The sequence below is a fragment of the Cynocephalus volans genome, chromosome 9, assembly GCF_027409185.1.
Source record: "Cynocephalus volans isolate mCynVol1 chromosome 9, mCynVol1.pri, whole genome shotgun sequence".
Classification (NCBI taxonomy): Eukaryota; Metazoa; Chordata; class Mammalia; order Dermoptera; family Cynocephalidae; genus Cynocephalus; species Cynocephalus volans.
Window position 1 is genome coordinate 89,003,983 of NC_084468.1, and position 25,082 is coordinate 89,029,064.

Genomic DNA, 25,082 nt, shown 5'->3' on the forward strand with positions numbered 1-25,082 from the left:
GGGAAAGAGTAACAAGAAGTGCCAGGTAATCACATAAACAATGACCAAATGAGAGGTCATTAAACTACCTTGTTTTAATATAATGTTACAAATAGCTTCTTAAACCAGATACACAACCTGTGCTTTAAAAAACCAAAGATTATTTCTTAAGATTGAATATAAAAAGATAAAATGATAAAAATAGATTCTGTGTTTACTGATTTTAATGAACAATGATAAATCTTGGCAGTATTTATTGGCTAAATATCTTTGAGATAAACATCACCAATTTCCTATTTCTCTCTCTCCCCAAACCCACTATGGTAGTCACTCAAAAAAGATACATATTAAATGAGTAATGAATGACACAATACATGGTTTCAAAGTTGTTTACTATTTGGTGAAACAATTTTTTTAATTGTCAGTCATAAAGTGAAATACACATTAACATACATGTTAAATATTAATTAAATCTGCATTGCTGCTATGTGAAAACATTTTATGGTCTATAGGAAAATGTAATTCCTGAGATTATTGTTGACTTTTACCAATAGTTTTCCTCACTGTCAAAACATCCTTCCTTAAGTGACTTGGGAGTGTGGATTGGGGTTATGATGTTCAATTTTAGACCAATTTTCTATGTCTCCTAAATGAGTAAATAGGCTCTATCTTCTAAAAAAGGTAGAAAAATAACCACGGTGTGCTGAATTTTTTTTTCCCAAGGTATACCATATGGAAAAATGTAGACTAAACACAAAATAAGTTTTTTCTGAATGACTCTAAATCACCCACAAGAACATACACTTTCCAGTTAATCAGTCCTTGACATACAAGTACGGCAGTCCAGCTATTGTTTTTCATCTATTAAGATATTCTCTACTAAGTAATTATGTATCTTGAAAAGTAAATTGCTTAAAATTACATTCAATTTGTTTCTCTAAACCAACATATTCTGACATTCACAAAGCAAACACATGGTATGCTGAAACTGAGCTATCACTTGCTTTACATACTGTTCTGCCTTTTGTAAGGGATGCAACCACAACATAAGTCACAAAGAAGCAAGTCTGGCTTTTTATAAATCTGGTAGTGTTTACACTTAAAGATAAACCTCTAACCCTGAATGTAGAAGGATCAGCAAAACTTTATTTATATCCTAATTCATATTATTTTAGGATAATTTTCAAAACAATCTTTTAAGTTCTTAATTGAAATATAAAACAATAAAAGTTGTGAGCAATCGTTCTTTCTTGGGTTCATTAAGGCTTTGGAATCATTTATATTGGTGTTGTATACATTTTGATTCTCTTTCACATTTTGATGTACTTGCTCTTGAAAGTGCTAGAACAAATTGAAAGAAAACCATTCTGAAACCACTTGAACGTATGATCCTACCACAGAGTTTTAAAAACTTACACAACCTTTTATTTTGTCTGGATCTATATGTCTGCATGATTATAAAATGCATATCTTTTGCTTTGTGATGATTTTCTAATATGCATGAAACATTGAAAAATGGGTATTCACACCAAAGACACCCTATACCAGGCATTTCAGACTGAAACCAAAAATATTTTTAACAACAAATAATGGCCTATTTCACAAATCTGAAATCAATAATTAGTTTTCCTGACCTACAGTTGAAAACAAAATTATCTTTTAACTAAATAAGATCGGCTTTAAAATCCCTTTGGAGATGTTTTTTATTTATTAAATGCCTTCATTAACAGCACCATCTTCCATTTCCTGTCACTCCAATTCAATTTCTCCTGCATACAAGGTAATGAGCAGAATGGCTGTGAACCCAGTTAGCATTCCAGCGTTCTGAATCATGAAGAAGGTGAAATCGGTTTTTCTTCCAGTGACCTTTTCTCTCAACATATCATTCATCTCTGGAAACTAGAAAGAAAGACATATTGTTAGATGACTGTTGCCATCTTGTGGTAAAACATAAAACAGTCATTTATAGATTTCGGTAGGGGGGAGTATGATCATTTATTTCAGATGTTTAAATGTTTTAGGATAGATAACATAATAGGAATCTCTCTCTCTCTCTCTCTCTCTTTCTCTCTCTCTCTCAAATTCTTTGCTCTCTGTGCTCTGTCCACAACATTCTTTCTTTCTTTTCCTTCCTCAAAATCTTCACACCTAACACCAAGATCACAGGTTTGGGTCCTCATACCGACCAGCCACCCAAAAAGAAAAGGAAAAAAAAAAAAAAAAAAACTTCACACCTGCCATAACCTCTACCTGAACTCCTCTCCCTCCAATTTTTCAATGGGCTAAATCCTCCAGGTTCCATCTTTAATCATACTTTCCTGAAACACTTCCCTTAACCGTTCCTAATTTATAATAGATCCCCCATTATCATCTCTCATCATGCATACTGCTTTTCCTTTCATTTCACAGCATTTTTATTTAGTCATCTGTGTGATATTTTTGTTGGTTTAATTTCTTCTTCCCCTCTTTCTAGATGGAAACCCTATGAATGCAGGGACTGTGCCTATTTTGTTCACTCCAGGGTCCCCAGTGCCTTACAGACTTCCAGACCTGGTTAAGAAAATATATCAATAGTAGCTGATTAAACACACTTTTGGAAATAACTATATATTCAATTCCTGATTTCTTTGATTTGTTTCCTTCTGCTTGCTCTATCCTCAGAAAAATGAATTGTGCACTATTCTAGGATCGAAGACTATAACAATTTCATTACAGAGAAAGCAATTAAAACGAAATATTTTATTTAAAATCTACTGTTTCTCAGCAGACAACTTCTGCTAAAAAGGCTACATGAGGAGATCTGTAAATGCCAGCTTTTCAAAACATATTCCAAAATGATTGCTACATATGCTGTGGTGTATTGTACCAAACACCCGAGGTCGCCAGAATCCACAGTCAATCCATGTGCTTATCATAGAAAAACTGTTGCTAGAATAAAATGGTTGAAAGCTGTGAAACCATTATGAAAAAAGCAAAACTGCTGTAAGCATATATAGCACCATTTATTAGTATTATTTCTTTAAACTGAATAACTCTAATATCTTCTGTTCTAATATCAGAGAAAAAAGTGACCACCTAGAATAAAGTTAGTGTGGGACATTAATTCAGTGATGAAAAATATAAATGCAGTCTGTTGTTGACCAAAACGTCGTTATGCAACATATGCAACTGTAATACATTCAGTTCCAAATGTAAAAGAAATATTCCTCGATTCATATACTAGCACATTCTCATCTTCTAGAAACCTTTCTATGATTCATTTGAAAATGCATGGGATATTTTCTGTCTTACACACACACAGTTATAAAGACATAAACCCAGCATAGACTAAATATAGATATAAATACAAACTGACCCAAATTATTGTCAAATTTTAATCTCACCAATTGTAGTATACGAGTTTTAGTTTAGTCCAAAAGGCTGTCACTGTTAGAACGTTGAAGTAACAAAATGCTATTCACTTTAACAAGTTATTCTTCTTCCAAATGTGACGTCCTCACAAAAGAGGGAGAAAAATCCTATGGGAACTCACTATAACAGTAGATAAGGTTTACCACCTCAAGGCAAAAGGAGACCTAGGAAAATATCTCTACTTCAGCAGGAACAAGTCATTTCACCCTCCAACAATAAGATCACAGATTAAAGAATCAATGAGAATGACTTTCAAATTATGATTACTGCAATCTAATCAAGAAGAGTCATCTGTTGAAATGGGATAGTTTTAAATTACAACAGAAACGTTTTCCCCACTATGGAAAGAGGAAGGTCACCCATAGTCAACTCATAACTCAGATGCTCATTTCTAAATTATAAATTAAAACAAAATTAAATTTTAAAATTTCTTACCATATCTGCCAGAGAAATATAGAGAAACATGCCTCCAGCAAGTGCAAATATAATATTTGGAGCAAAACTGTTTCCCACCAAAATGCCAAAAGCTAGCCCGACATAGCAGGAACACGCAGAAAGGAAGTTGAATAGCAAGGCTTGTTGAGTGCTCATCCCTGCATTAAGTAGGATCACAAAGTCTCCTGCAAAAAGAAGAAAATATCAAGTGAATAGTTTTTAACTATTTTTGTATAAGATCAAAGATAATCACCAATTTCCAACAATGGCTTCTTCATGTTAGTATATCAGCAGGATTTTAAGAGCGTGTCACCTCAAATGTCTCATTCTTCTGAAATCAAGAAGTAAACTAATTTTAATAGTATGAGCAAAACCCCTTACCTAACTCATGAGGAAACTCCTCACACAGGATTGCTACAGAAGTACTGAGTCCCTGAAGAAGAGACAAGGTGCAGGAAGCCCCAATTGCTAGGCCATCGATGAAATTGTGGAGGGCATCGCTGACAGTTATCATCCAGGCAATTGTCCCTATTTCTGACAGTTTGGGCCCCTTCAAACAGGTACATGAACTTGAGTCCCTTTTTCCATCCTGTAAAATAGCAGAAAATCAATCAACATGATAACCAACATCTCTTGAAAGTTTAAGAGATACAGAGAAGTAGGAGATGGGTTATGTCTTGGGAGAGACAAATTGTTCCAACCGAAAGTCTTTCATAGTGGATATGAAACCCTAATAATATATAACAGAGAAAAGAAAACGTATGGTAAGGAGAAAGGAAATTAACCAATTGACACACCTTGAACAAGCCACTTACAGACATTTTACTTTAGCTTCCTCTTAAAACAATCCTTTTGACTTGTATGAATGAATTCTTACTACTGCCTCCCTAAAGTGTAACAGATATTAACCTAAGAATTTGATTTAAACACCCACTTTAAAATAAAGGAAGTTATTCAAAGACTAAATTTAAAGTCTTTTTTGTGTTACGATTTACATGTGAAACCCACAATGAAAGCATGATGGCATCAAGGAATATTTATTCTATCCCTTCCTATGCCAGTTTGTGACTGTGAGCAAGTTATCAGTTTCTCCAACTGTGAATGAAGGGAATGTACTAAGTGACTCATTTATTTTCCAGCAACTTACTGAGTTTCCACTGTGCCCCAGGTACTCTGCTGTGTGTTTAGGCTGTAACAAGTGGTTCTTACCAGCTCTAAATTTTAATGATTTTCTTAGCAAATTTCATAAAGTGTGATTTAAGCAGGCTTGCCTTTACACTAACACTTCTTTCCATTTTGAAACAAAAATAGAAATTCCACCACAGACCCGTTGTAGGAATGTAGATTTCCATACAATTTATGAAATCGTACAAAGTCAAATGACAGAGGCCAACTAAAGCATTTTCCAGAAGTTGTGGAAAGAAGATAATTAAATGCAAATTCATTTTTAAGTAGGAAAGCAGTTAGCAATTAACTGGAGAACATTTTATTCCTAATTCTCCTCCCCTCACCTCTACCTAAGTAGTTAATCAACATGTTGATTGAACATCTGCAATTTGTAAAACACTGTACTGAATGCTATGGGAAATACACGGAAGTGGAAAACACAGCTTTTATCTTCAAGAGGTGTATTTACTTTGGAGAAAAAAAGACATAAAGTATATGACTGACTTTTTTTTGAAACGTGCAATATCTATTCAACAGAGAAGGGCTTACTTCAGAGCAATCATCTAAGAGTTTTTTACATTTACTCCAACATTGCTTCATTGCTCAAAACACTTCAGTGACCAACACTTTCAGATCTTGCAATACATTTTTCACTGTTTCATTAGTGGCAAATCTGCATCTTTGGGGGATAATTTTTGTTTGCAGACACAGCCAAAAGTCATTTGGAGCAAATAAATTCTTAAATTAATATGGAAAGAATGGGGGACTGTTAGTAGTCGTCATCGTCATCATCATCATCATTGTCATCATCACCATCAATGTAGTTGTAGTAAAAATAGTAATAGCAAAAGCATACAGTATTTATTATGTGCTAGGCACTGTCCTAAGCACTTCAGAGACTTCATTCATTTAGAACAATTCTATGAGGTCAGCACCAGTATTATCATTATTTTATAGCTGAGGAAATAAAAGCACAGAAAAATTGTTGAACTTACCCAAGGATACAAAGGAAATAAGTGGGTTTTTTTTAGTAACTGCTTTACTACCCCAAACTTATGGGAGAGGGGGATTTTTGCTTGTTATAGAATCTGAAGGCAATTCATAAAGTAAATTCCCCCTCCCCTTGAAACTCCTTAAACACTTGAAGCAGTGTTGAAATAAATGTCTAATCTCCTTTATTTAGAAAAGCAAATCTCATCTGCATAAATAGAATTCCACCTTATCTTAAAATGTGGCCTATTTAATTCACAGACATATCTTAAATGCACAACATAATAAACAATCATAGTTTAGTCCATGTCAAATGGGTAGCTAGGGTAAAAAAAAATGCCCCAGAGCAAGACGCAACTACTTCTGAAGGAAAAACAAAGGTGGTCATGGGAAAAGCCACAGAGGAAGTGACCTGGGCTTTGTAAAAACTTACTGCCAAGGTGCACTTATTAAGACTATTTTGAATTAAAACAGTTGTTTTCATCTTCCAACTTGGTCTATCTAGTCACATATTTATAATTTCCTTATTTACTTGCAATAATTTAGGAAAAGACTACAGAACTACTTGACTATCTGATATTACATATAGAGTCTGTGTACAAACACCCTTAATTCTGCAAAATAAATTAATATATCAGGCATGATTATACCTCGCATTAGCTGTATGAGTGTAGGTCCCAAATGATACTGTTGGGTGGGTTAAGAGTTATACATTTTTAATAGTTTTGGAACAAACCAAAGTTAGCAAACATTCCCAAAGCATTATTTTATAATTCACTTGGAACTAAATCACTGAGCCAAGAAAACATTAAATTCAAATTCCTCTAGTTAAGTTAGTGAATATCCCTCTCTCTGCCTTTCTTTTTTCATTTTGTTTGTGGCTGTTGCTGTGGCTTGCTTGCTTCTTTGTTTGACTTTTACTCTAAATGTGGGAACCCTTCTATCCTCAGCCATGATGAGGTGACTCAATCGAGTGAAAAGGCCACAAGTCTGAAACCCAAAACTGAGTTCTGGCTTGGCTCTGACAAAAATTACTATGTAATTTTCAGCCAGGCTCTTAACACCTTTCACCTTAGTTATGGGTGGAAATGAAAGTCAAAGCTAAATGTAGCGTAGTCAGAATGCGGAGAGAAAAATTATCATGTGCCAAAGTTATAAAAGTAGAGGGGAGACTCGGTAGACTCGCAATGGAATAAATATGGAGAGGAAAAGTAAAAGAAAAAGTACTAGGAATTGAAATAGACAAAGCAAGTGCGCTCTCTGCAGAACAGTGTAACCAGGAGAGGAAAAGGGGGCTGAAAGGCAGGAGGGGCGGGGGAGAGAGGACGAGACACAGACGGACTAGGAGGGTGGGAGGAGGGCAAGGAGCGGGGTGAGAAAGAAAACAAGAATGAGGAGGAGGAGGAGCAGGGAGAGGAACAGAAGGAGGACGACTAGGAGCGGGAGGACTGAGGAAAGAAACAGGAGGGACTGTGCGATCTCCCAGGAGGACGCGGGTCATAGAAACGCGGTTTACTCCTGCAAGAAAATACTTTGCTGAGTAGAATAGATGATGAATGCCTACATTTTTCCACACGTAAAGCTATCCAGACACTACCCAACACTATCCAGCATAGTGGTGATAAAAAAGTTATACAGCAGAGTGCCTAGTGAACACCGTTTTGTAAAAATAATATTATAATTCTATGGTGGTCTAGGTGCAAATATATTTGCAAAGATAAATACAAAAATGCTTGCTGTGGTTCTCCCTGGGAGATAGTATTATGGATAATTTGGTTTTGGGGGTTTTTTGTGTGGGTTTTTTTTTTTTTTTTTTTTTACTTTTATCTTTCTTGGGGTGTTCTGGATATTTTTTTACATTCGTGATGTATTTGAATACTCAGAAAACAAAACAATAATGCCATGAAGGGCAAGGAATAAGAAACAGCAAGAAAGAAAAGTGAACCCATGAGGACTCGGAAGTTATCGGTGAAGATGGAGCTGGTGGAGCAGGTCGCCTGCCAGGCTTGGTTTGCATTGAAGAGAGGCTGAACTGCCCCCCGACCCCCCAAAGCGAACTTTTTTTGTTTACTTAATGGCTTCAGAGAGCAGCATGAGCACAGTCAGACCTTATTTCCGCATGGGGGGAGGCAAGATGAGCCATGACTAATGAGAATGGTTTCAAGGCTTATTGTCTTCATGTTTTATTAATAAGAAGGCAAATACAGGCAATCATTGCAGGGAAAGGTTAAATTCCATATCCCATTGCTAATGCTGCAAGAATTTTGCAGAGGAAGGGTTCTGGTAAAAAATGAAAACCAAGCTAAAAAGGAAAGTAGCAACCCCCCAGAAAATATAGTGACTGCAAAATTAAGTATAAATGACAACAAATGGAAGATGAAAATTATATACAAATAAACATATAAAAGCTATGCCCATAAAAGAAAAATTAGTGTAATATAAGTAAGAGTAATAAAATATCACTTTGAAAGGCTGTAAATGAAAGGGTGGGAGTGAGATTTAAGGAAAGTAGAACTAAAATGCGAGCTAGTTTAATGATTAGAGGGCACAGGCTTTGGCATCAAGTGGACCTAAATTTAAGTTATAGCCCTGCCGTTTAACAGCTCTGTGCCCTTGGGAAAGTTACTTGGCATCCCTGAGCTTCAGATTGCTTATCTGTAGAAGGGAGAAAATAATACCTACTTTTCACAGGATTGTAGTGATTAAATGAGATGTTTATAAATCACTAAGTGCTCCATGAATGATCACTGTTACGTCACACAAAGTGCAGATGAACTCAGCATTATTACAAGGAAGAAAACCAAAAAATTCCCAGGAGTGTGTTAGAGAAAATACTTATCATATATGATCCTTGAATATATTCAGCAACCTACTGACCAAGATAACTGGAGAAAAAAGGAAGAAAATTTTAATCTACAAAGAAAGAGCTTTAAAAAAGTGAGTGGGCACAGAGACTTGGTAGAAAGAAAAGAAGAAAAAAATTAACAAGGATGCATGAGCTTGGGCATAAATATGCTTTTGAAGAAACCCAACTACTAAAGCTCAAGGTGTATGAAAGAGTAAGGAGATAAAGTAGCCAGAAAGTAAGACCCACTGTGAAGAGTATGAAATCTGAGTTAATACGTTTATATGAACCAGATAGTTGACTGGGTATGGGGAGAAGGGAATCTGAAAGATGTAAAGTAATAATAGAAGTATCTTACATACACACAGCACTTCACAGTTTACAAAATCTTCTTCTGACTTTTACAACATCTTCATGAGTGAAACAGGACAGACATCGGTGGGTATCCTAATTTTAGAGATATGGCAAATGATAACCCAAGAGTAGAAATGACTTGCTCAAAGTCATACAAGAGGTGTTGGGATTAAACTGCTTAACTATTTGCTGAGCATCTATTTTACAGCAGGCAAAAACTGTGCTAAGAACTGAGGACAGATGTATAAATAAAAGAATTCCATCTTCTTGGAATTCATAGTCCAGAAAGGAACATCCAGGACTCAAACAGGCCTGTGATAACAGCTCCCATTTGCCCTTCCAAAATGACTCTCCGCTCCCTCGCTCTGCTCTATGTCTTGAGGCTGTCCTGAATGGGCTACCTCTACAGGCTCCTTATTCTCTGGTTTCTATTTGAGATTGACCATTGGGGAGTACTGGCAGGAGTTCAGGGGGAGGAAGGAGGGAGAGGGCAGGGTCTTTATTCCTTGGGTGCCCCTGTGTGGGCTCATCTCAGGCTGTCCATGAGCCTCAGATGAAGGTCACAGCTCCTCTCAAGACAATTCCCTTTCCAGGTTCTTGTAACTGCTCCCTCCCCTCCATCTTTGGGGTCTAGAGGTGGTAACAACTTTGCAGTTACTGATCCCTGGTTCATGCGTTACCCCTTGTGGTTCTCTTATACCCTGTTCACACCTTATGAATAAATCCTGCTCAAGTCGTCCTAATTTGAGTGTGCTATTTTTTTGCTTTTGGGATCCTAACTCACATAATCACTGGTGCTGGAAGTGGCCATAGGAAACCGACCCCCGAGATGGGATATTTTGATTGGGTTTTTTAAAAATTCAAAGTATGGAGGAAATGGGACATTGGTTACCTATAAGGTGGCTGCATTCCCAAGCCAAGCCCAGAAGTGCTCTCTGCAAGGTCCAGGCTGTGTTGCAAGTTTTCCTGCCATTTGGTTCTTATGACCAAGAAGAACCAATGGAATTGGAAGAGTCTGTGGCAGACAGAGGTACTACAAAGAGTTTCTGGCAAGCTCTGATCAGATCATCACTGTGCAGACCCCTACGATTTTAGGGTAAAACCATGTCCTCTTTTGCCGCTATTCTTTTTTTCAAAAGCAGTTCCTTGCTTTTTCAAGGGTCTACAGAAACTGATCTTCTGCCCATGGGACACTAAGTGATCATGTGATCGTGCCCAACTGGGTTTTATCTTATCCAGCAAACCATAAAACCAGGTGTTCACATAAGCTTTTCATTATTAAATTGTGCATGCAAGAATGGTCCCACACAGGTCTTGAAGGCACAAGTAGATTGCAATAGCAGGTGATTCGTATTCTCATAGTATCTAATCTTAACATTTCATCTCTTTTCCTTCAAATGACAATTAAGACTTCATGGGGAGTTCCCTATAGCCAGTTAACTGTGGACAGATCTGTAAAAGTGCCAGCACCAGCCAGCTATACAACCTTACTCACAATGAACCTAAAGTACAGTGATAAAGGAATCCTCCAAGTGGACAGAACATGGAGTGAAATATCTGATTTTCCACTTCCTGTGAAAGAATGGCTTGAGTTATAGATCTACACTAACTCACGGGTGGGTGCTAAAGAGTTGGCCAGTTGGTCAGAGACTTTCAAAAGACAAAAATTGGAAAACTAGTGGCAAAGAGACCTGGAAAGAAATAAATGGATGGAACTCTTTTAATAGGCACAAAGTGTGAAGCTAATTGTATTCCACTAAATCTATAATAGGCTATCAAAGAGGATAGCCTCAATAATAAAGTGAACAAGACCTGAGAGGAAATGTCACTCAGTATGTTTCATCAGCCATCTCAATGTTTGCCTAATGGGCCCACGTACAAAGTTCCAGAGTGGTGAAGAGGGAGGCTATTCACAGGTTCAGTATTCTTTTCCTCTACCAAGGATGATCTGGCTTTCCAGCACTAAAGAAGGCCCAACCTATCAAAAGCCAGTGCCAATGCTGATCCCCTAAAAAGGTATCATTGCCCAGCAGGACAAGAGGACCCAGCTGGCTATATTTGGCAGCAGGATGATTACACTGGATCTCTCCTATAGAAAGAGGCTACTCTTTGAACTCACAAAGATAGACATATATGATACACGCTTTCCCTGCGTTCAGTGCTTCCGTAAGTGCCATCATTCATGGATTGATAGACAACCCAGGTCTCCTATAAAAACTGCCTCCAATTCATTTTTCAGAAAAGAAAGTGGGACAATGAACTCAATACAAAAAATTCATAGATCATATCATTTGCCCCCTCATAGAAGCAACCAGCTTGATAGAACTGTGGAAAGTCTTGATGGAGGCTCAGCCAGGGTGCATGCTAAGAGACGACACCCTGGGGGTTGAAGTTCTGTCCATAGATTACACCAGCAGCCAAATATTTGGTACCATCTCTGCTATAGAGGATGCACAGCTCCAGAAACCAAAGGGTGTAGATGAAAGTGTCCCATCTTATTTTTATACTCAATAACCCACTTGAATAATTCTTACTTCCTGTCCCCAAGACTTTGAACATGGCAGGTCTGAAGGTCCTAATGTCCAAGAAAGTAGCACTTTCACCAGGAAACATGGTCATTTTCTGATTCAGTGGAAGCAAAGACTAACCTTTGGCAATTTGAGGTTCTGCCCCTAAATCAACAATTAGATAGGAAGTCACTCTATTGGCTAGGATAATGGCACCCAGTGACCAGGAGGAAATTGATTTTCTACTACAGAATGAGGACAGGGACAATGCTTAGAACTCCAGGAATTCAGTGGGACACCTCTTAGTACTCTCTTCCCAACAGTCCCAGTTAAGAGAGGACAGTAACAACTCAATAAAAACAAGACCACCAAGGACTCAGATCACACAGGAATGAAGGTTTGGGTCACCCCAACTGTAAAAGGACCCATCCAGTCAAAGTGACGCCAGACAGTGAGGTAAACATAGAATGCACACGGAAGGTGGCCCCTATAACTACCAGCTTAGGCCTCATGACCAGCTATGGAAGTAAGAGGCAGCTATAATTAATGTTCTTTAATTGTAACTTTTCTCCCCCAACCCTCTGCCAGTATTTTATATAAAGAATACTGGTGGTGGCCAACATTTTAGTTTCAGGTTGCAATATCACTAAAATGACATCACACAGGGACGATATGGCAGTTGATGGGATTTTGTGTATTTCCTGCATTGGGCACATGCACTTTTTACCTACATGAGGGATGAGAGTGGAGGTTAAGAAAAAAAAGGTGTAGAATATTCCAGAAATCTTTTATTTCCCTTCCAGATCCACTTTCTACCCTTCTTCTCTCAGTTCTCTGTCCCATTAGACCTGTATGAACTCTATCAAAGGGCTCCCAAGCCCCTGGCTTCCAGTTGGCTCCAGACCAAGAGCAATAACATAAAAGAAGATGGAAGAGGGAGATCAGGACATTGATTCCCTGGGTCCCTCCTTAAGGGGTAACTTAGGCTGTCTATGTCCCCAGTTAAAGATCACTGCTCTACTTACAGTGGCTTTCTGTACGAGACGAGCTCCTTTTAGGTTCCGGTAACTCCTTCCTTCCCTTTCCCTCTGGGCACGGGCTGTTGATAGCTCCACTGTTACTACCCTCAGGTTACTGCACTCTCCCCTGTGGCTCACCTACACCCCATCCAGAGTTTTATAAATTGTCCCTGTCTACTTATTATTGTCTTTATTTGAGTGTGCCATCCCCTTCTGGAAAGGACACAACTGATTCAAAGTCTAATGCTCATTCCAAAGCACAACACTCACAGACTCCACATATACTACTAAATATGTTTTAATAGGAAAGGTAACAAAAAAGATTAGATAGACATAAATATATTATGAAGAATTAAAGGCACTCTACAAATGTAAAATTTTGATAGGCTTTGCTTTTACGACTAGATTTTCTAATGATTTCAATGTTTATATTTTGTAGCTGGTGGTTTCTTGGTCCTTCCTCTAGCCCTGAAAGTCAGTCTCAGCTCACTGTAACCAAAATGAAACTTCATATGAGAAAGGAAAAATTAATTTTATATTTAATACACATAACCAAATGTAATTCAAATGTACTCAGTCTTCTATCATTTGATTTCAGGAAAATCTCAAAACTATTTCCAAACTCTCTTTGCTGATAAAAATAGCTAATAACAAGAAAATAACAATTTCTAGAAACCTAAAAAATTGTTTTCTTTCTCTCCAACCCTTCTGTGGAATGTGAATAAAATTGTTCTGGTCTTTAGGAACTGAAATGATTGTCTTTCATTTTCAGTTTGGGACCATAGCATTTTACTGCCTGAAAAAATAATAATTTAGGAGAAAGCTGAGGGGTTTTCAAGAAATCTGCTACCATTTTCCAATGAATTTAGAGTATATGCTAATTAAATATTTACAGTTATCCTAATGGACTATTTACACCACTCTAAAAGTTGCCTCCTGTTGCTACGGACGGGGATAGCATTAATGCTCTGGTACATTCGGTAAACAGGATGTCATTTCTTATAAAAGCCTGTATAACGTTCACCCCAGCCCACACAACTCTCATTGTTACTGAGAAGTCTTAAAGGGAGTCAGGAGGCACCAGGAAATTGGTTAAGTTTTAATGTAAGTCAAAGAAATCAGTTACTGGGATCCTGAAAAGTACTGTTCGCAAAATATAGGTATATCTACACTGCTCAGCATCAAGGCTTCCAGAATCATTCAGACAAGGAAGCAGGGGGCAGGATGGGGTGTGTGGAGGAACTGACCCCATGTAGCCGCTGCCTGCTTGTTGTGTCCTCAACATTTGGCAGAGTTATGTCAAGAGCTGAAATATAGAAGATCCCACCCAATGTACCACAGTGATTGATTGACTAGCCCTGCAAAAAAAGAGGGAGTGCTTCCTGTTGACAGAGAAGGTCTAGAAGCACAAGCTTCCTAGGGCAAGAAGCTCAGGAAAAGTGATAAGAGGCAGAGAATGACAGATGACCAGGTAAACACGGCCATCATGACAGGCAGCAATTAGGACCGCAGTGGGAGTGTTGAGAAATACACAAGCTACCGGCAGAGAAGAAAGTGAACAACACAGAGACAAATAAAAAGCCATTCTTTGTGAGGGGCAACCAGCCCCTGGTCTGTATTTCAATAGTTCAGAACAACAGAGGCCATCTCTACCCTGTATGAGGAGAGTGAGGGGAGGGAGCCACACAGGTGGTATGGTTACCAGGACCTTGTCTCCCCTTAAAGATGTCACCACGTCACTTTGATATTTTATAGACGGATTTGAGCAGGAAAGATACAAGATACACAACTAGTGCACAGAACAGTAATAATGATAATATTAGTAGTAATAACAGCCTCCCTAGCATTCTCACTCACTATGTTTCCAGTACTGTTCCATTCATTCTACATATACCAAGTCATCTAATCTTCGCAACAACCCTATGTGGTTATAATCCCCATTTTACAAATGAGGAAACAGAGAGAGGTTAAGTAGCTTGGTCATACCTCTAGAAAGAAGCAGAGACAGGGTTTGAGCCCCTATGCCAAACAAGTAAGCATGTGCGGGAGGGGCAGAACGGATAGCGCAGTTGGTTACAGAGCGAGGTGCTGGTAACATCAAGGTCAAGGGTTCAGATCCCCTTACTGGCCAGCTGCCGAAAAGAAAGAAAGCTAGGAGATGCAGGGTTTTATTTTCTGTATTGTTTGTTTTTGTTCACCCAGTGTCTAGCACTGGAGGCACTCAGTAAGTATTTGTTAATGGAATAAATAAAGGTATAGTGACAGTAAAAGTACATTTTTTCTCATGACATCTTCACAAATCATTGTCCCATGAAGCATCTATTCCAATGTTTCCAAAGAGCAAACACATGGACATTTACACACAGTGTGGAAAGGGTGTACGTAAAAAAGTTCATTAATCAATTCCAAATTGATTCATCTATACAATAGAAAACTCAGAAAGTGAAGAGGTGATTTAGTTGCATTTATTTGTTAATTCTTAGTGAGTGAACGTTGTGGAGCTTTTGCTCCTGGAGGACAGGTTTTTGGGGTTTTTGTTTTGGTTTTCATTTCAGCCAAGAGTTTAGCAGTGGGTATTCAATAAACTTTTCTTCTAAATAAATGGGGTGGGGGGAGGGCACTGTTGTGCTGCACTGAATGGAAAAGTAAAATACCAAAATCACATTCCAGTCAACCAATTTCAGAGGGCTTCCCCTCGATCCCAGTGACTGAGGCAGAAGATTTTTATCAGCAGTCATCTTTCATCTAACTCTATAAGACACATTTTTCAGAAGATTGTTGGGGGGCGGAGCATGAAAATAAGAATAGTAGTGACAAAGGCAATGAACTTGTTGAATGCTTATTGTCTGTAAAGTACTCTCCCAAATGCCAGGAGATGGGTGCTCCTATCAGCCTGATTACAGAGGCAGTAAATGAGCATATTAGAATTAAGGACTTGACCAGAACCAAACCACACAGCTAGAAAATGGAAAAGCCAGGACTTGAACCCAGACTATCTGACTCCTAAGCCCATGTAAAAAAAGGTCAAGAGACTGCTCAAAAGAATTGATTTTTTCAGATAATCTCTGAGTTCAGTAGTTTATCTCTGTGAAAGTTGGTTATACAAATTAGGTCATTCTTGTCATACCCAAACTAAAATTGGAGTAGAGGGGCCAGGAGGAAAAAGCACTCAGGACGTAGCAGTTGCTCAAGAAGAATTTTCTACAAACTCAGCTGGTGAAACAGCCTGCTAAGACTAGTTTTGACCTAACACTTACCGAAACAACATGCCATGACGCTAAGACTAATGTTCTCTACCACTGTCACTCATCAATGAAAGCCTGCCAACTCCCCAAAACTTTGCAAGTGCCAGTGAGCTTTCTTTCAAGATAATAAGTAATATTCCTCTCTCTAACAAAACTCCCAGACTTTTCTTTGTTCCTCAGACATACCAGAGACAACCCTGGTCTGTGTGTGTGCAATCCTGTTTTCCCAAATAAAACGATCTCTTAGAAATTCATCTCTGTAAAAGTCATTCATCTTAAATTTAACATGGATGTAATAATAGATTATTTTATTGCTATTTACTGGCCTCCAACCTGGAAGTTGCCAGTGATTCAAGTATCTTGGATTGTGAGTAGAATACACTAAGCTGATATTCTAAGGTGTTCTGACATTTGCCAATAGTTCAGACACACTTCGAATAATATCTCCAATCATTGAGGGAAAAAAATCCCACTATCCTTGAACTTTCAAATCTATTCTATTTAATCTGTTATCTACAGATTGCAAATGTGAGTGGAAAAAATACGGTTGCTTTCTTGGCCAGCCCTTCCTGATTTTGTTTCACTTGATAAAAGGTAATTTTAGAACCAAAGGCTTAATTAGATCACCAATATTATTTAAATGTTAGAATACAGTAATGCTTACTTTGAAGAAGGATTTCTGTCTAGAATTTTCTCCAATGTCATTTATACCAGCATCCACTGTGTACTTGCTACTCTGTCTTTCTGTTCTTAAAATCCACCAAATTCTCTCCTACCCTACAGACTTTTCACCGGCTGCTTCCTCAGCCATAGCTTTCTTATTACTAAACTTGGCATGGATAGCTCCTTCCTGTAATTCAGATTTTAGCTTAAATGTGCTCTCCCTAAAGAGGTCATTCCTGACCACCCAAATTAACATAGCGATCCAGACATCAACACACCACCCTGCACAGCATTTGTAACCCTATGACAACAGACTGTGTGTCCCACTGGAATGAACCAGAGTGCCAGAGAGCAGGAACACTTTCTGTCTAGTTTGCTATGGTATCTCCAGGGTGTAGAACAGAGCCTAACACTTGGCAAGTTATCACTGGATACATGATAAGTGAATGAATGATGGGATGATTGACTGGATACCATCTTCCTGCTCTTTAATATATCTTCACTGACAATGTATGGAGCAGGATGTAACTCAGAATATGAAATGTTACCACAAATATATCATGGAGGCCCAGTTTAAGACTGCCATTATTGTTTCAATACAAAAGTTGCACAGGTTTGGAATTTTGGTCAAAGTCACAAATGTTATAAAAAAAAAAAAAAAACAGAAAATATAGACTATTTCTACAATATTGATGTCTGCCCAATAAAGAATTTTTGCGATTCTTCTTTCCAAATGCAAAACAATATCTAGGGGGCTGGCTGGTTAGCTCAGTTGGTTAGAGCATGGTGTTATACACCAAGGTCAAGAGTTCGGATCCCCATACTGGCCAGCTGCAAAAAAATATTTTTAAAAAAACAACAAAATGTCTAAATTTGGGTATTTGTTTTTCAGCCTAGAAAACTAGTCATGATGACCGATCCTTCCTTTTAGTTTTTCCCATATGTATTTTATAACCTAGTAATAAAGGAAAATGAACTAGAAAGCATCAGACCAGAGACCTGAACGGTACACTAAACCTTCACAGGTAATCTTTGTTGGTGCTTTCTCCACTATTAAATGTTTCTGACTTTTATCCACCTTCACTGAGTTGCTGTAAAGTTTTAATAAAGTCATGTTTATTAAACTCATGTTTATTAAACTCATGTTTAATAAACTCATGTTTGATATTCCTAAGTAAGAGATGATTCAGCAAAATAGAGTCTATTCATTTTTTACTTTTAATGTTCTGATACCTGATCACAGAAATAAAAAGTAGCAATATCCCAACCACTTCAAAAAGAATGGGGCTCTCACACTGGTGTCTCCTTTCTACTGATAAGAACTCAAAACTTATGACACTTCTGAATAAACTGGGCCACTGATTAGCATGGTGAGAAAAGTTAAAAGCAGCAGTAAGTCACCACTCAATTAAGATAAATGTAGTGGGTTAGAAATCTTGATTCTCATAGTCTTTTGGATTTTAGCCATCCTAACTGGGGTTAGATGGTATCTCAATGTGGTTTTGATTTGCATTTCCCGGATGCTGAGTGATGTTGAGCATTTTTTCATATGTCTGTTGGCCATTTGGATATCTTCCTTAGAGAAATGCCTACTTAGCTCTTTTGCCCATTTTTTAATTGGGTTGCTTGTTTTCTTCTTGTAAAGTTGTTTGAGTTGTTTGAACGATAAATGCTGGCGAGGCTGCGGAGAAAAAGGAACTCTCATACATTGTTGGTGGGACTGCAAAATGGTGCAGCCTCTATGGAAAATGGTATGGAGGTTCCTTAAACAATTGCAAATAGATCTACCATACGACCCAGCCATCCCACTGTTGGGAATATACCCAGAGGAATGGAAATCATCAAGTCGAAGGTATACCTGTTCCCCAATGTTCATCGCAGCACTCTTTACAATAGCCAAGAGTTGGAACCAGCCCAAATGCCCATCATCAGATGAGTGGATACGGAAAATGTGGTACATCTACACAATGGAATACTACTCAGCTATAAAAACGAATGAAATACTGCCATTTGCAACAACATGGATGGACCTCGAGAGAATTATATTAAGTGAAACAAGTCAGGCAGAGAAAGAGAAATACCACATGTTCTCACTTATTGGTGGGAGCTAAAAATTAATATATAAATTCACACACACACATACACACATACACACACAAACCGGGGGGGGGGGGAAGAAGATATAACAACCACAATTATTTGAAGTTGATACAACAAACAAACAGAAAGGACATGGTTGGGGAGGAGGGGGGGAGGGAGAAGGGAGGGAGGTTTTGGTGATGGGGAGTATTAATCAGCTACAATGTATATCGACAAAATAAAATTTAAAAAAAAAAATTAAAAAAATAAAATAAAATAAAAATAAATAAATAAATAAATAAATAAATAAATAAAAATAAAAATTTGCTGAGAAAAAAAAAATAAAAATAAAAAAAAAATAAATGTTAAAAAAAATAAAAATAAAAAATAAAATGTTAAGCTCTGAAAAAAAAAAAAAAAAGAAATCTTGATTCTCCTTTGATCTTAGAATAGGATTTTTAGGTAATGAATGAAGGAGCCAAAAGATTCTTGAGTAGGGGACAAAAGTCCACAGATAAGGTTGGCAAAAGCCATCAAATCAGTTCTAATCACTGTTTAGGGATGGGATTGTGTACTTCGACTGTTTTAGGTTGCTGGTTTGATTCCGACTTGAATGACTATTGACTATTTAACCTACTGATTGTTCGTAAGATATGTTAAGGAAACTGCTTAAATGCTGTTTAAATATGCTAAGGAAATTTCTGTAGGAAGTAATGTGGAAAAGAAAATGTTTACTAAGGACAAGCTGTTTGTTGGTGAATTAACTTAGCTTTTTACAAATTACATTCTGGAAGTCACATTGTTAATTTACTGCTGTTACAAGTTTTACACTGCCTGTTTTTATGTCCTTCTTTGATGATTGAATCAACTGATTTTTCATGTGAAACTTCCTTGTCTTGTCAATAAAAAGAAAGGCTGATTTTGGTTGGGGGCTGCTCCCCTGATGGGCGACAGTCCCTCCAGGCCTCATTGATGGTACTTTGAGTGAATTCTTTCTTTCTCTTTTTTCTGTCTCGGTTACACAGAGGAAAGTGTAACAGATAAATGAGGAGTCATTAATTTAATTGGATTGAAAATGTTAGAAAGGGACTGAAATTCCCTATTGAAAAAGCAGATGTATAGTAAAATCAAATTTCACCATCCAAGCAATGATCTTACGAATGAGCACTTAAATTTTTCTTCAAATACAAATACTTTCTATCCTTTTTTATTCACTGAGGTTATCAGTGAAGTACTAATGATTATAAAAGTGAGATTTGTGGGCTGGCCAGTTGGCTCAATTGGTTAGAGTACAGCCTTGTAATACCAAGGTCAAAGGTTTGGATCCCCTTACCGGCCAGCCACCAGAAAAAAAGTGAGATTTGTAATCTGGACATTGGCCTCAGACATAAAACTGAATAGATATAATTATTGAGACAAATCAGTACCTGTAGGTAAGCGTGTCTGCATGTGTGCAAGTGTGTGTGTGTGTGTGTGTGAGAGAGAGAGAGAGAGAGAGAGAATCTACTAACATTCTACTACATAATGTAGTAACATCATACTCAAAAAGCACTTTGGCAATACCTCACTTCATCTGCAGAATGCTTTAGCTTTGTGATCTTTCTAATCCTAAGAATACTAAGATCCTTATTTTGAATATTCAGAATAAACCTAACATGGAATAATAGAATATAGAGTAAATTCTGCCTCTCCACGAGCTTCTTCAAGGGACATTTCATTGCAATAAATGGATTTCATTTACAACAATAATAAAACACTTCATCCTTTGGCAAATTTTCCATCATGCAATCCACCAAGTAAAGGTTACTCACCCGGTCTTGGTTCAGTATTCCCAAACTGCAGAATGTTGCATGTAAAGAATAGAGCACAATATAAATATTTCTAAATGAGCAAACAGAAGACGCTGAAGGAAAGAAAGAGGAGTATTTTAACAAGTCCAATAATTATGAAATGGACATCCTTTATAATGTAATCTTTAAAAAAAAAAATATCAATAAAGCTGATGTTAAAGATCCACCAGCAATATTTCGTTACTTATTCTGGTTTGCAACTGGGCTTTCTACACAGTCGAATTAAGCAACTCTTTCTGATGCCCAGAATAATTCACTTGAACCTCTTATTTTTTTCTCCTCTTTTTTCAAAAGAAAAATGCATTGGCATTCTCCTCAATTTTTTTTATCAATCAGGAAGTGTGACAGACCAACATAGCAATTTTTCATTATACTAATGGGGAAAAAATTAACTTGACATCAAGCTTCATTGAGTAAAACCACTAATTCTTCCAAATAGGAGTAAGTCCTGCTTGATTCATGAAAGCAATTTAGTATAGAACATGTTTAGATAAACACACTTTTATTGCTTACACTAACAAACTGGGCTCCAGGAGCAAGCACATGGTATAGTCGAGGTCCTTAAGATCACCTGCCATAGTGCACAGATAAGTTTAATGGGCATTTCAATTACATTACAATAATGTGGTATTTCTTCAGATCATTTAAAAACTTTTAGGTGCAATCTTGCCGAAAAACTGTTTCAAAAGCAATTTTTATAGATGCTACCAAGATACCCCACAGCTGAACCTATAAGCAAAATAGAACAAATCATAATTTATCAGCTATGGCAGAGTCAAAATTAACAAGGGTTCACCATGCGGGCAAAGCTCAACCCACTACAAGCTGGATTCCAAAAGTTCATTTATAAGATAATGATTAGAAATCAGAACTGATTAGAGCAAGGTTCCCATTAGGAAGTTAGTGTCATGGATATGGAACGAATATGGGTTTAGGATGAAAGAGGGGGTGTCAGCATAGCTTTGCCATTTACTATCTCTGTGAACTTGAGTGACTTACTTAACTGAGTCTTAATTTACTCATCTGTGAATAGATTTAATACCTGTTTCACAGGGCTGTTGCAGGAATTAAACATAACCATAGCTATAAAGTACCTACCACAGTGCCCTCTACTCTTACCCCCAGACATTTATGTTCTTTCTTCAAATATTTCTCTACATCAGAGAACATCAGCTGGCAGGTGACAGAGGAGCATCAGTGGGCTCATGGACACCTTTAAATTGTATGCAGAATTTAATGGGTCTGTAGATTCTTCTGTTGCAAAAGTTAACAGGCTTCATCAAACAGCTTTCTAAGGGGAATGATTAGGAACTGTCGTTCTGTAGGGACACTTCCCTAAATTTTTCAAAATTAGAAAAGGCCAAATGTTTAAGAACAATAATTGGAAGTATCCTCTGCCCCTAGGTTACTGTTTTGCCCAGTCTTATTAATCCAGCACCCTCCTACACATCCTTCAAGCTGGGTACAAGCAGGATTTTTTCAGCAAAGCATCCATGATCACTGCACCAGCATCACTCCTCACCCCAACGTGGGCCACATTGTTGTCAGTACAGTGACTTGTGTACACCTCTACTATAGTACTTATCACACTATACAATAACCCATTTTTATGTATCTATAAGACCTTTAAGGAATACCAAGTTCCTGGTAGATACTCAGAAAGTTGACAAGGTCATAAGAATTTTTTTCTCACAAAAAAGGATTAATACTTAGATTTTATTAAAAGTAGTCATTTCGATTGATGCATGCAAATTAGGAAGCAACTTAGCTTTGTTGAAAGAACTTTGAGTATAACAAATCTAAGCTCAAATCCTGACTCTAATATTATTAGTCTCTCTGAAACCCAGTTTTCTCATCTGTAAAATAGAGATAATCACACCTACCCATCAAAGTTGTACATGAATAATATTTGTAAAGTGTTGTGTATATATTCCCTGCATGAAAGGCACCACCACCATCACACCACCATTATTGCTGCTGTTAGTTATTCAGGCATGACAGGCAATATAAATCTAACATTCTTATCAATGGATTGCTTTACCTGACACTAATTATGGTTCAGAGACCAGAGAAAAGAAAATTTGGGCAGGAACCGGTTTCCAGACAGGGGAGTGCAAATGTTTTCTGGAACTTCATACAAAGGAGCAGGCTACTTTCATATGTGACTGCCTGGGTCCCAGAACCCTCCAAAGTTTCCAGGCACACTGTTCTCCCTGCTGCAGCAGTGCAGGACTCTAACAAGATGGACCGCCACTCTCTATGCCTCACGTCTGCATAGAATGGTGGTTGTTTGTAGGTGCCAAGGATGTAAAGGTCAACAATTCAGCCCCTGAAAGTGAGGGCACAGGCTCAGGTCTGAGAATTTTGCCTTTCTCCTCACCAATGTTTTATCATCTCTAACCAATTCTTAACCACATGAACAGAGAGCCTACTAAAAGCCTTTTCCACATTTACCCAACCCCATACTCCTTCATTGCTGCTTCCCACCTGCCGGAAATTGACATTCAACACACACTTCCTCTCCTCAACCCATCAACACCTCCTCCACCTTAGGCACCATCTTAGAATAAGAACTTTTCTCCTTTTCAAGATGAACAGCTCCTGGTGTATTCTAATTCCCTTTTCATTTCTTCTCTAGGAATTTGCTCAGACAGCCCTACCATGACATCCATTCTCTTCTGAATTTTCCCTATCCACTCAGCTTAAATCTCCCTTAGATTAACAAAATCTCAAATCCTGGTCCTCCACTGAATGCTGTTCTCCCTCATTTTTCTTCTCTTCAATAACAAATTCCTTGAAATAATGCACTTTTCTAGTCTTTTCCTGTATCTATTTAGGACATCCAGGCTTTCCACTTCTTACAGGCAATTGCAGCGCAATAATGCCCCCAAAAGTAGCTGTATCTGACTTCAGAAGCATTTTTGAAAACATCAAGGAGTTATTTAGCACATGCACAAGCACACACAACATTTCCTAATACCCTTTAAACCTCTTGCCTTGCTCACAGTGTTTCAGCTGTTCATTGGGAGGAAATCCTCCCAATCTCCTCTTTCGTGAAAAATCTTCCAAGATAATCTCTACTCACCCCACACCAGTTCTCTACTTTCAGATAAACTCATTATTATGGAAGCTGCTCTATAATTCTCATTCATTACTTTGTGCCAGGACAATGTAAAGACACCTTTTCAAAAAGGTCCAGTATACAATGGGGGCCCACAGGGTTTCTTCTAGTCACAGCTAGAAACATGACACCACCCCATTTTACTCCAGCCCCTGGCCATTTTTTTTTCTGGTTTTTTTTTGTTTGTTTTCCTTCTTCACGTCCCTGAGGATAGTATTGCCAAGCACACAGGACTTTGTCCATCAAAGTCTCTTGGAATAAACCCAACACTAGGAAATTTGTTCTGAGGGGAAAGCAAATCAACATCAAAATTCAATCCATCAACAAATGAACAGATAAAGAAAATGTTGTGTATATGCACAATGGAATACTATACAGCCTTTTAAAAGAAGGAAATTCTGTCATTTTAGAGACAACGAGGATGAACCTGGAGGATATTAAGTCCAACACAGAAAGACAAATATTGCATGATCTCAGTTATAGGTGGAATTTTTAAAAGTCCATCTCATAGAAACAGAGAGTAGAATGGTGGTTACCAGTTTCAAACATCCTTACCAAAAAAAACTTATAAGTGAGGTGATAGATATGTTAACTAGCTTAACTAAATCTTTCTATAATGTATACATATATGAAAATATTACACTGTACCCCATAAATATAAACAATTATTATTTGTCAATTGAACTAATTAATTTTTAAAAGTTCAGCCCAACTGCCTTCACATCCTTTGTTCAAATTTGCTATTTGGTTTTGTTCTCTGCAAACTACTATAACAGCCCTGTTCTCCTTGTCTGTTCCAGAGGCCTTCATCAGGTAACGCTTGGTTATAAACTGCTCCCACATAAAGTAATCCATCTATTCTCGAATCTTCAAAATACATCTCACCATGCCTTCACAGAAACTCACTGCATAAGATACTTTCCTCTTTCCAGCTGTCATGTGCTCATAAACCTTACATATGATTCCATAACTTTGTACCAAGTCTCCTACTCTTCCAATATTCTGCCATTGAAATAGAGGACTTTGTGGCTTTGAGTCCACACATAATGTTCAACACCGTTGTTCTCACTTAATCCCCATTACTTTTCAGAAATATGATGGGGAAGTATGGTAGCAGCATTAATAATAGGGCTTAATATTTACTACATACCTACTCTTATTCATTGTTTTCAAAATATTTCATTTAATCCTCACAGTAATCCTGCCTGGTAGATATTATTGCCAATTTACAAATGAAGAAAGTGAGTTTCAGAAAAGTAAAGTAACCTGGTTAGTTGTCAGTCAGATTTTAATCTCATATCTATCTAACTCAAGTTCTTTTGACAAAGCTAAATTGCTCTAATTTTCATGTTGCTGATCAATTAACACCTAATGACTAATACTATAAATCAGAAATGACACAATTTTTGTGAAGAAA

The 25,082-nt window shown here is 37.5% G+C and overlaps 1 protein-coding gene across 1 annotated transcript in view; it reads right to left on the reverse strand.

Moving 5' to 3' along the window:
- Positions 1-225: 225 nt before the first annotated feature.
- SLC39A8 (solute carrier family 39 member 8) overlaps positions 226-25,082 on the reverse strand; it is a 71,181-nt gene continuing 46,324 nt past the window's right edge. The window contains exons 7-9 of the mRNA XM_063107988.1: positions 4,207-4,414; positions 3,826-4,010; positions 226-1,878 (exon numbers count right to left, since the gene is read on the reverse strand). Coding sequence (XP_062964058.1) covers positions 1,729-1,878; positions 3,826-4,010; positions 4,207-4,414 — 543 coding nt within the window. The 3' untranslated portion in view covers positions 226-1,728. The remainder of the gene's footprint in view (positions 1,879-3,825; positions 4,011-4,206; positions 4,415-25,082) is intronic.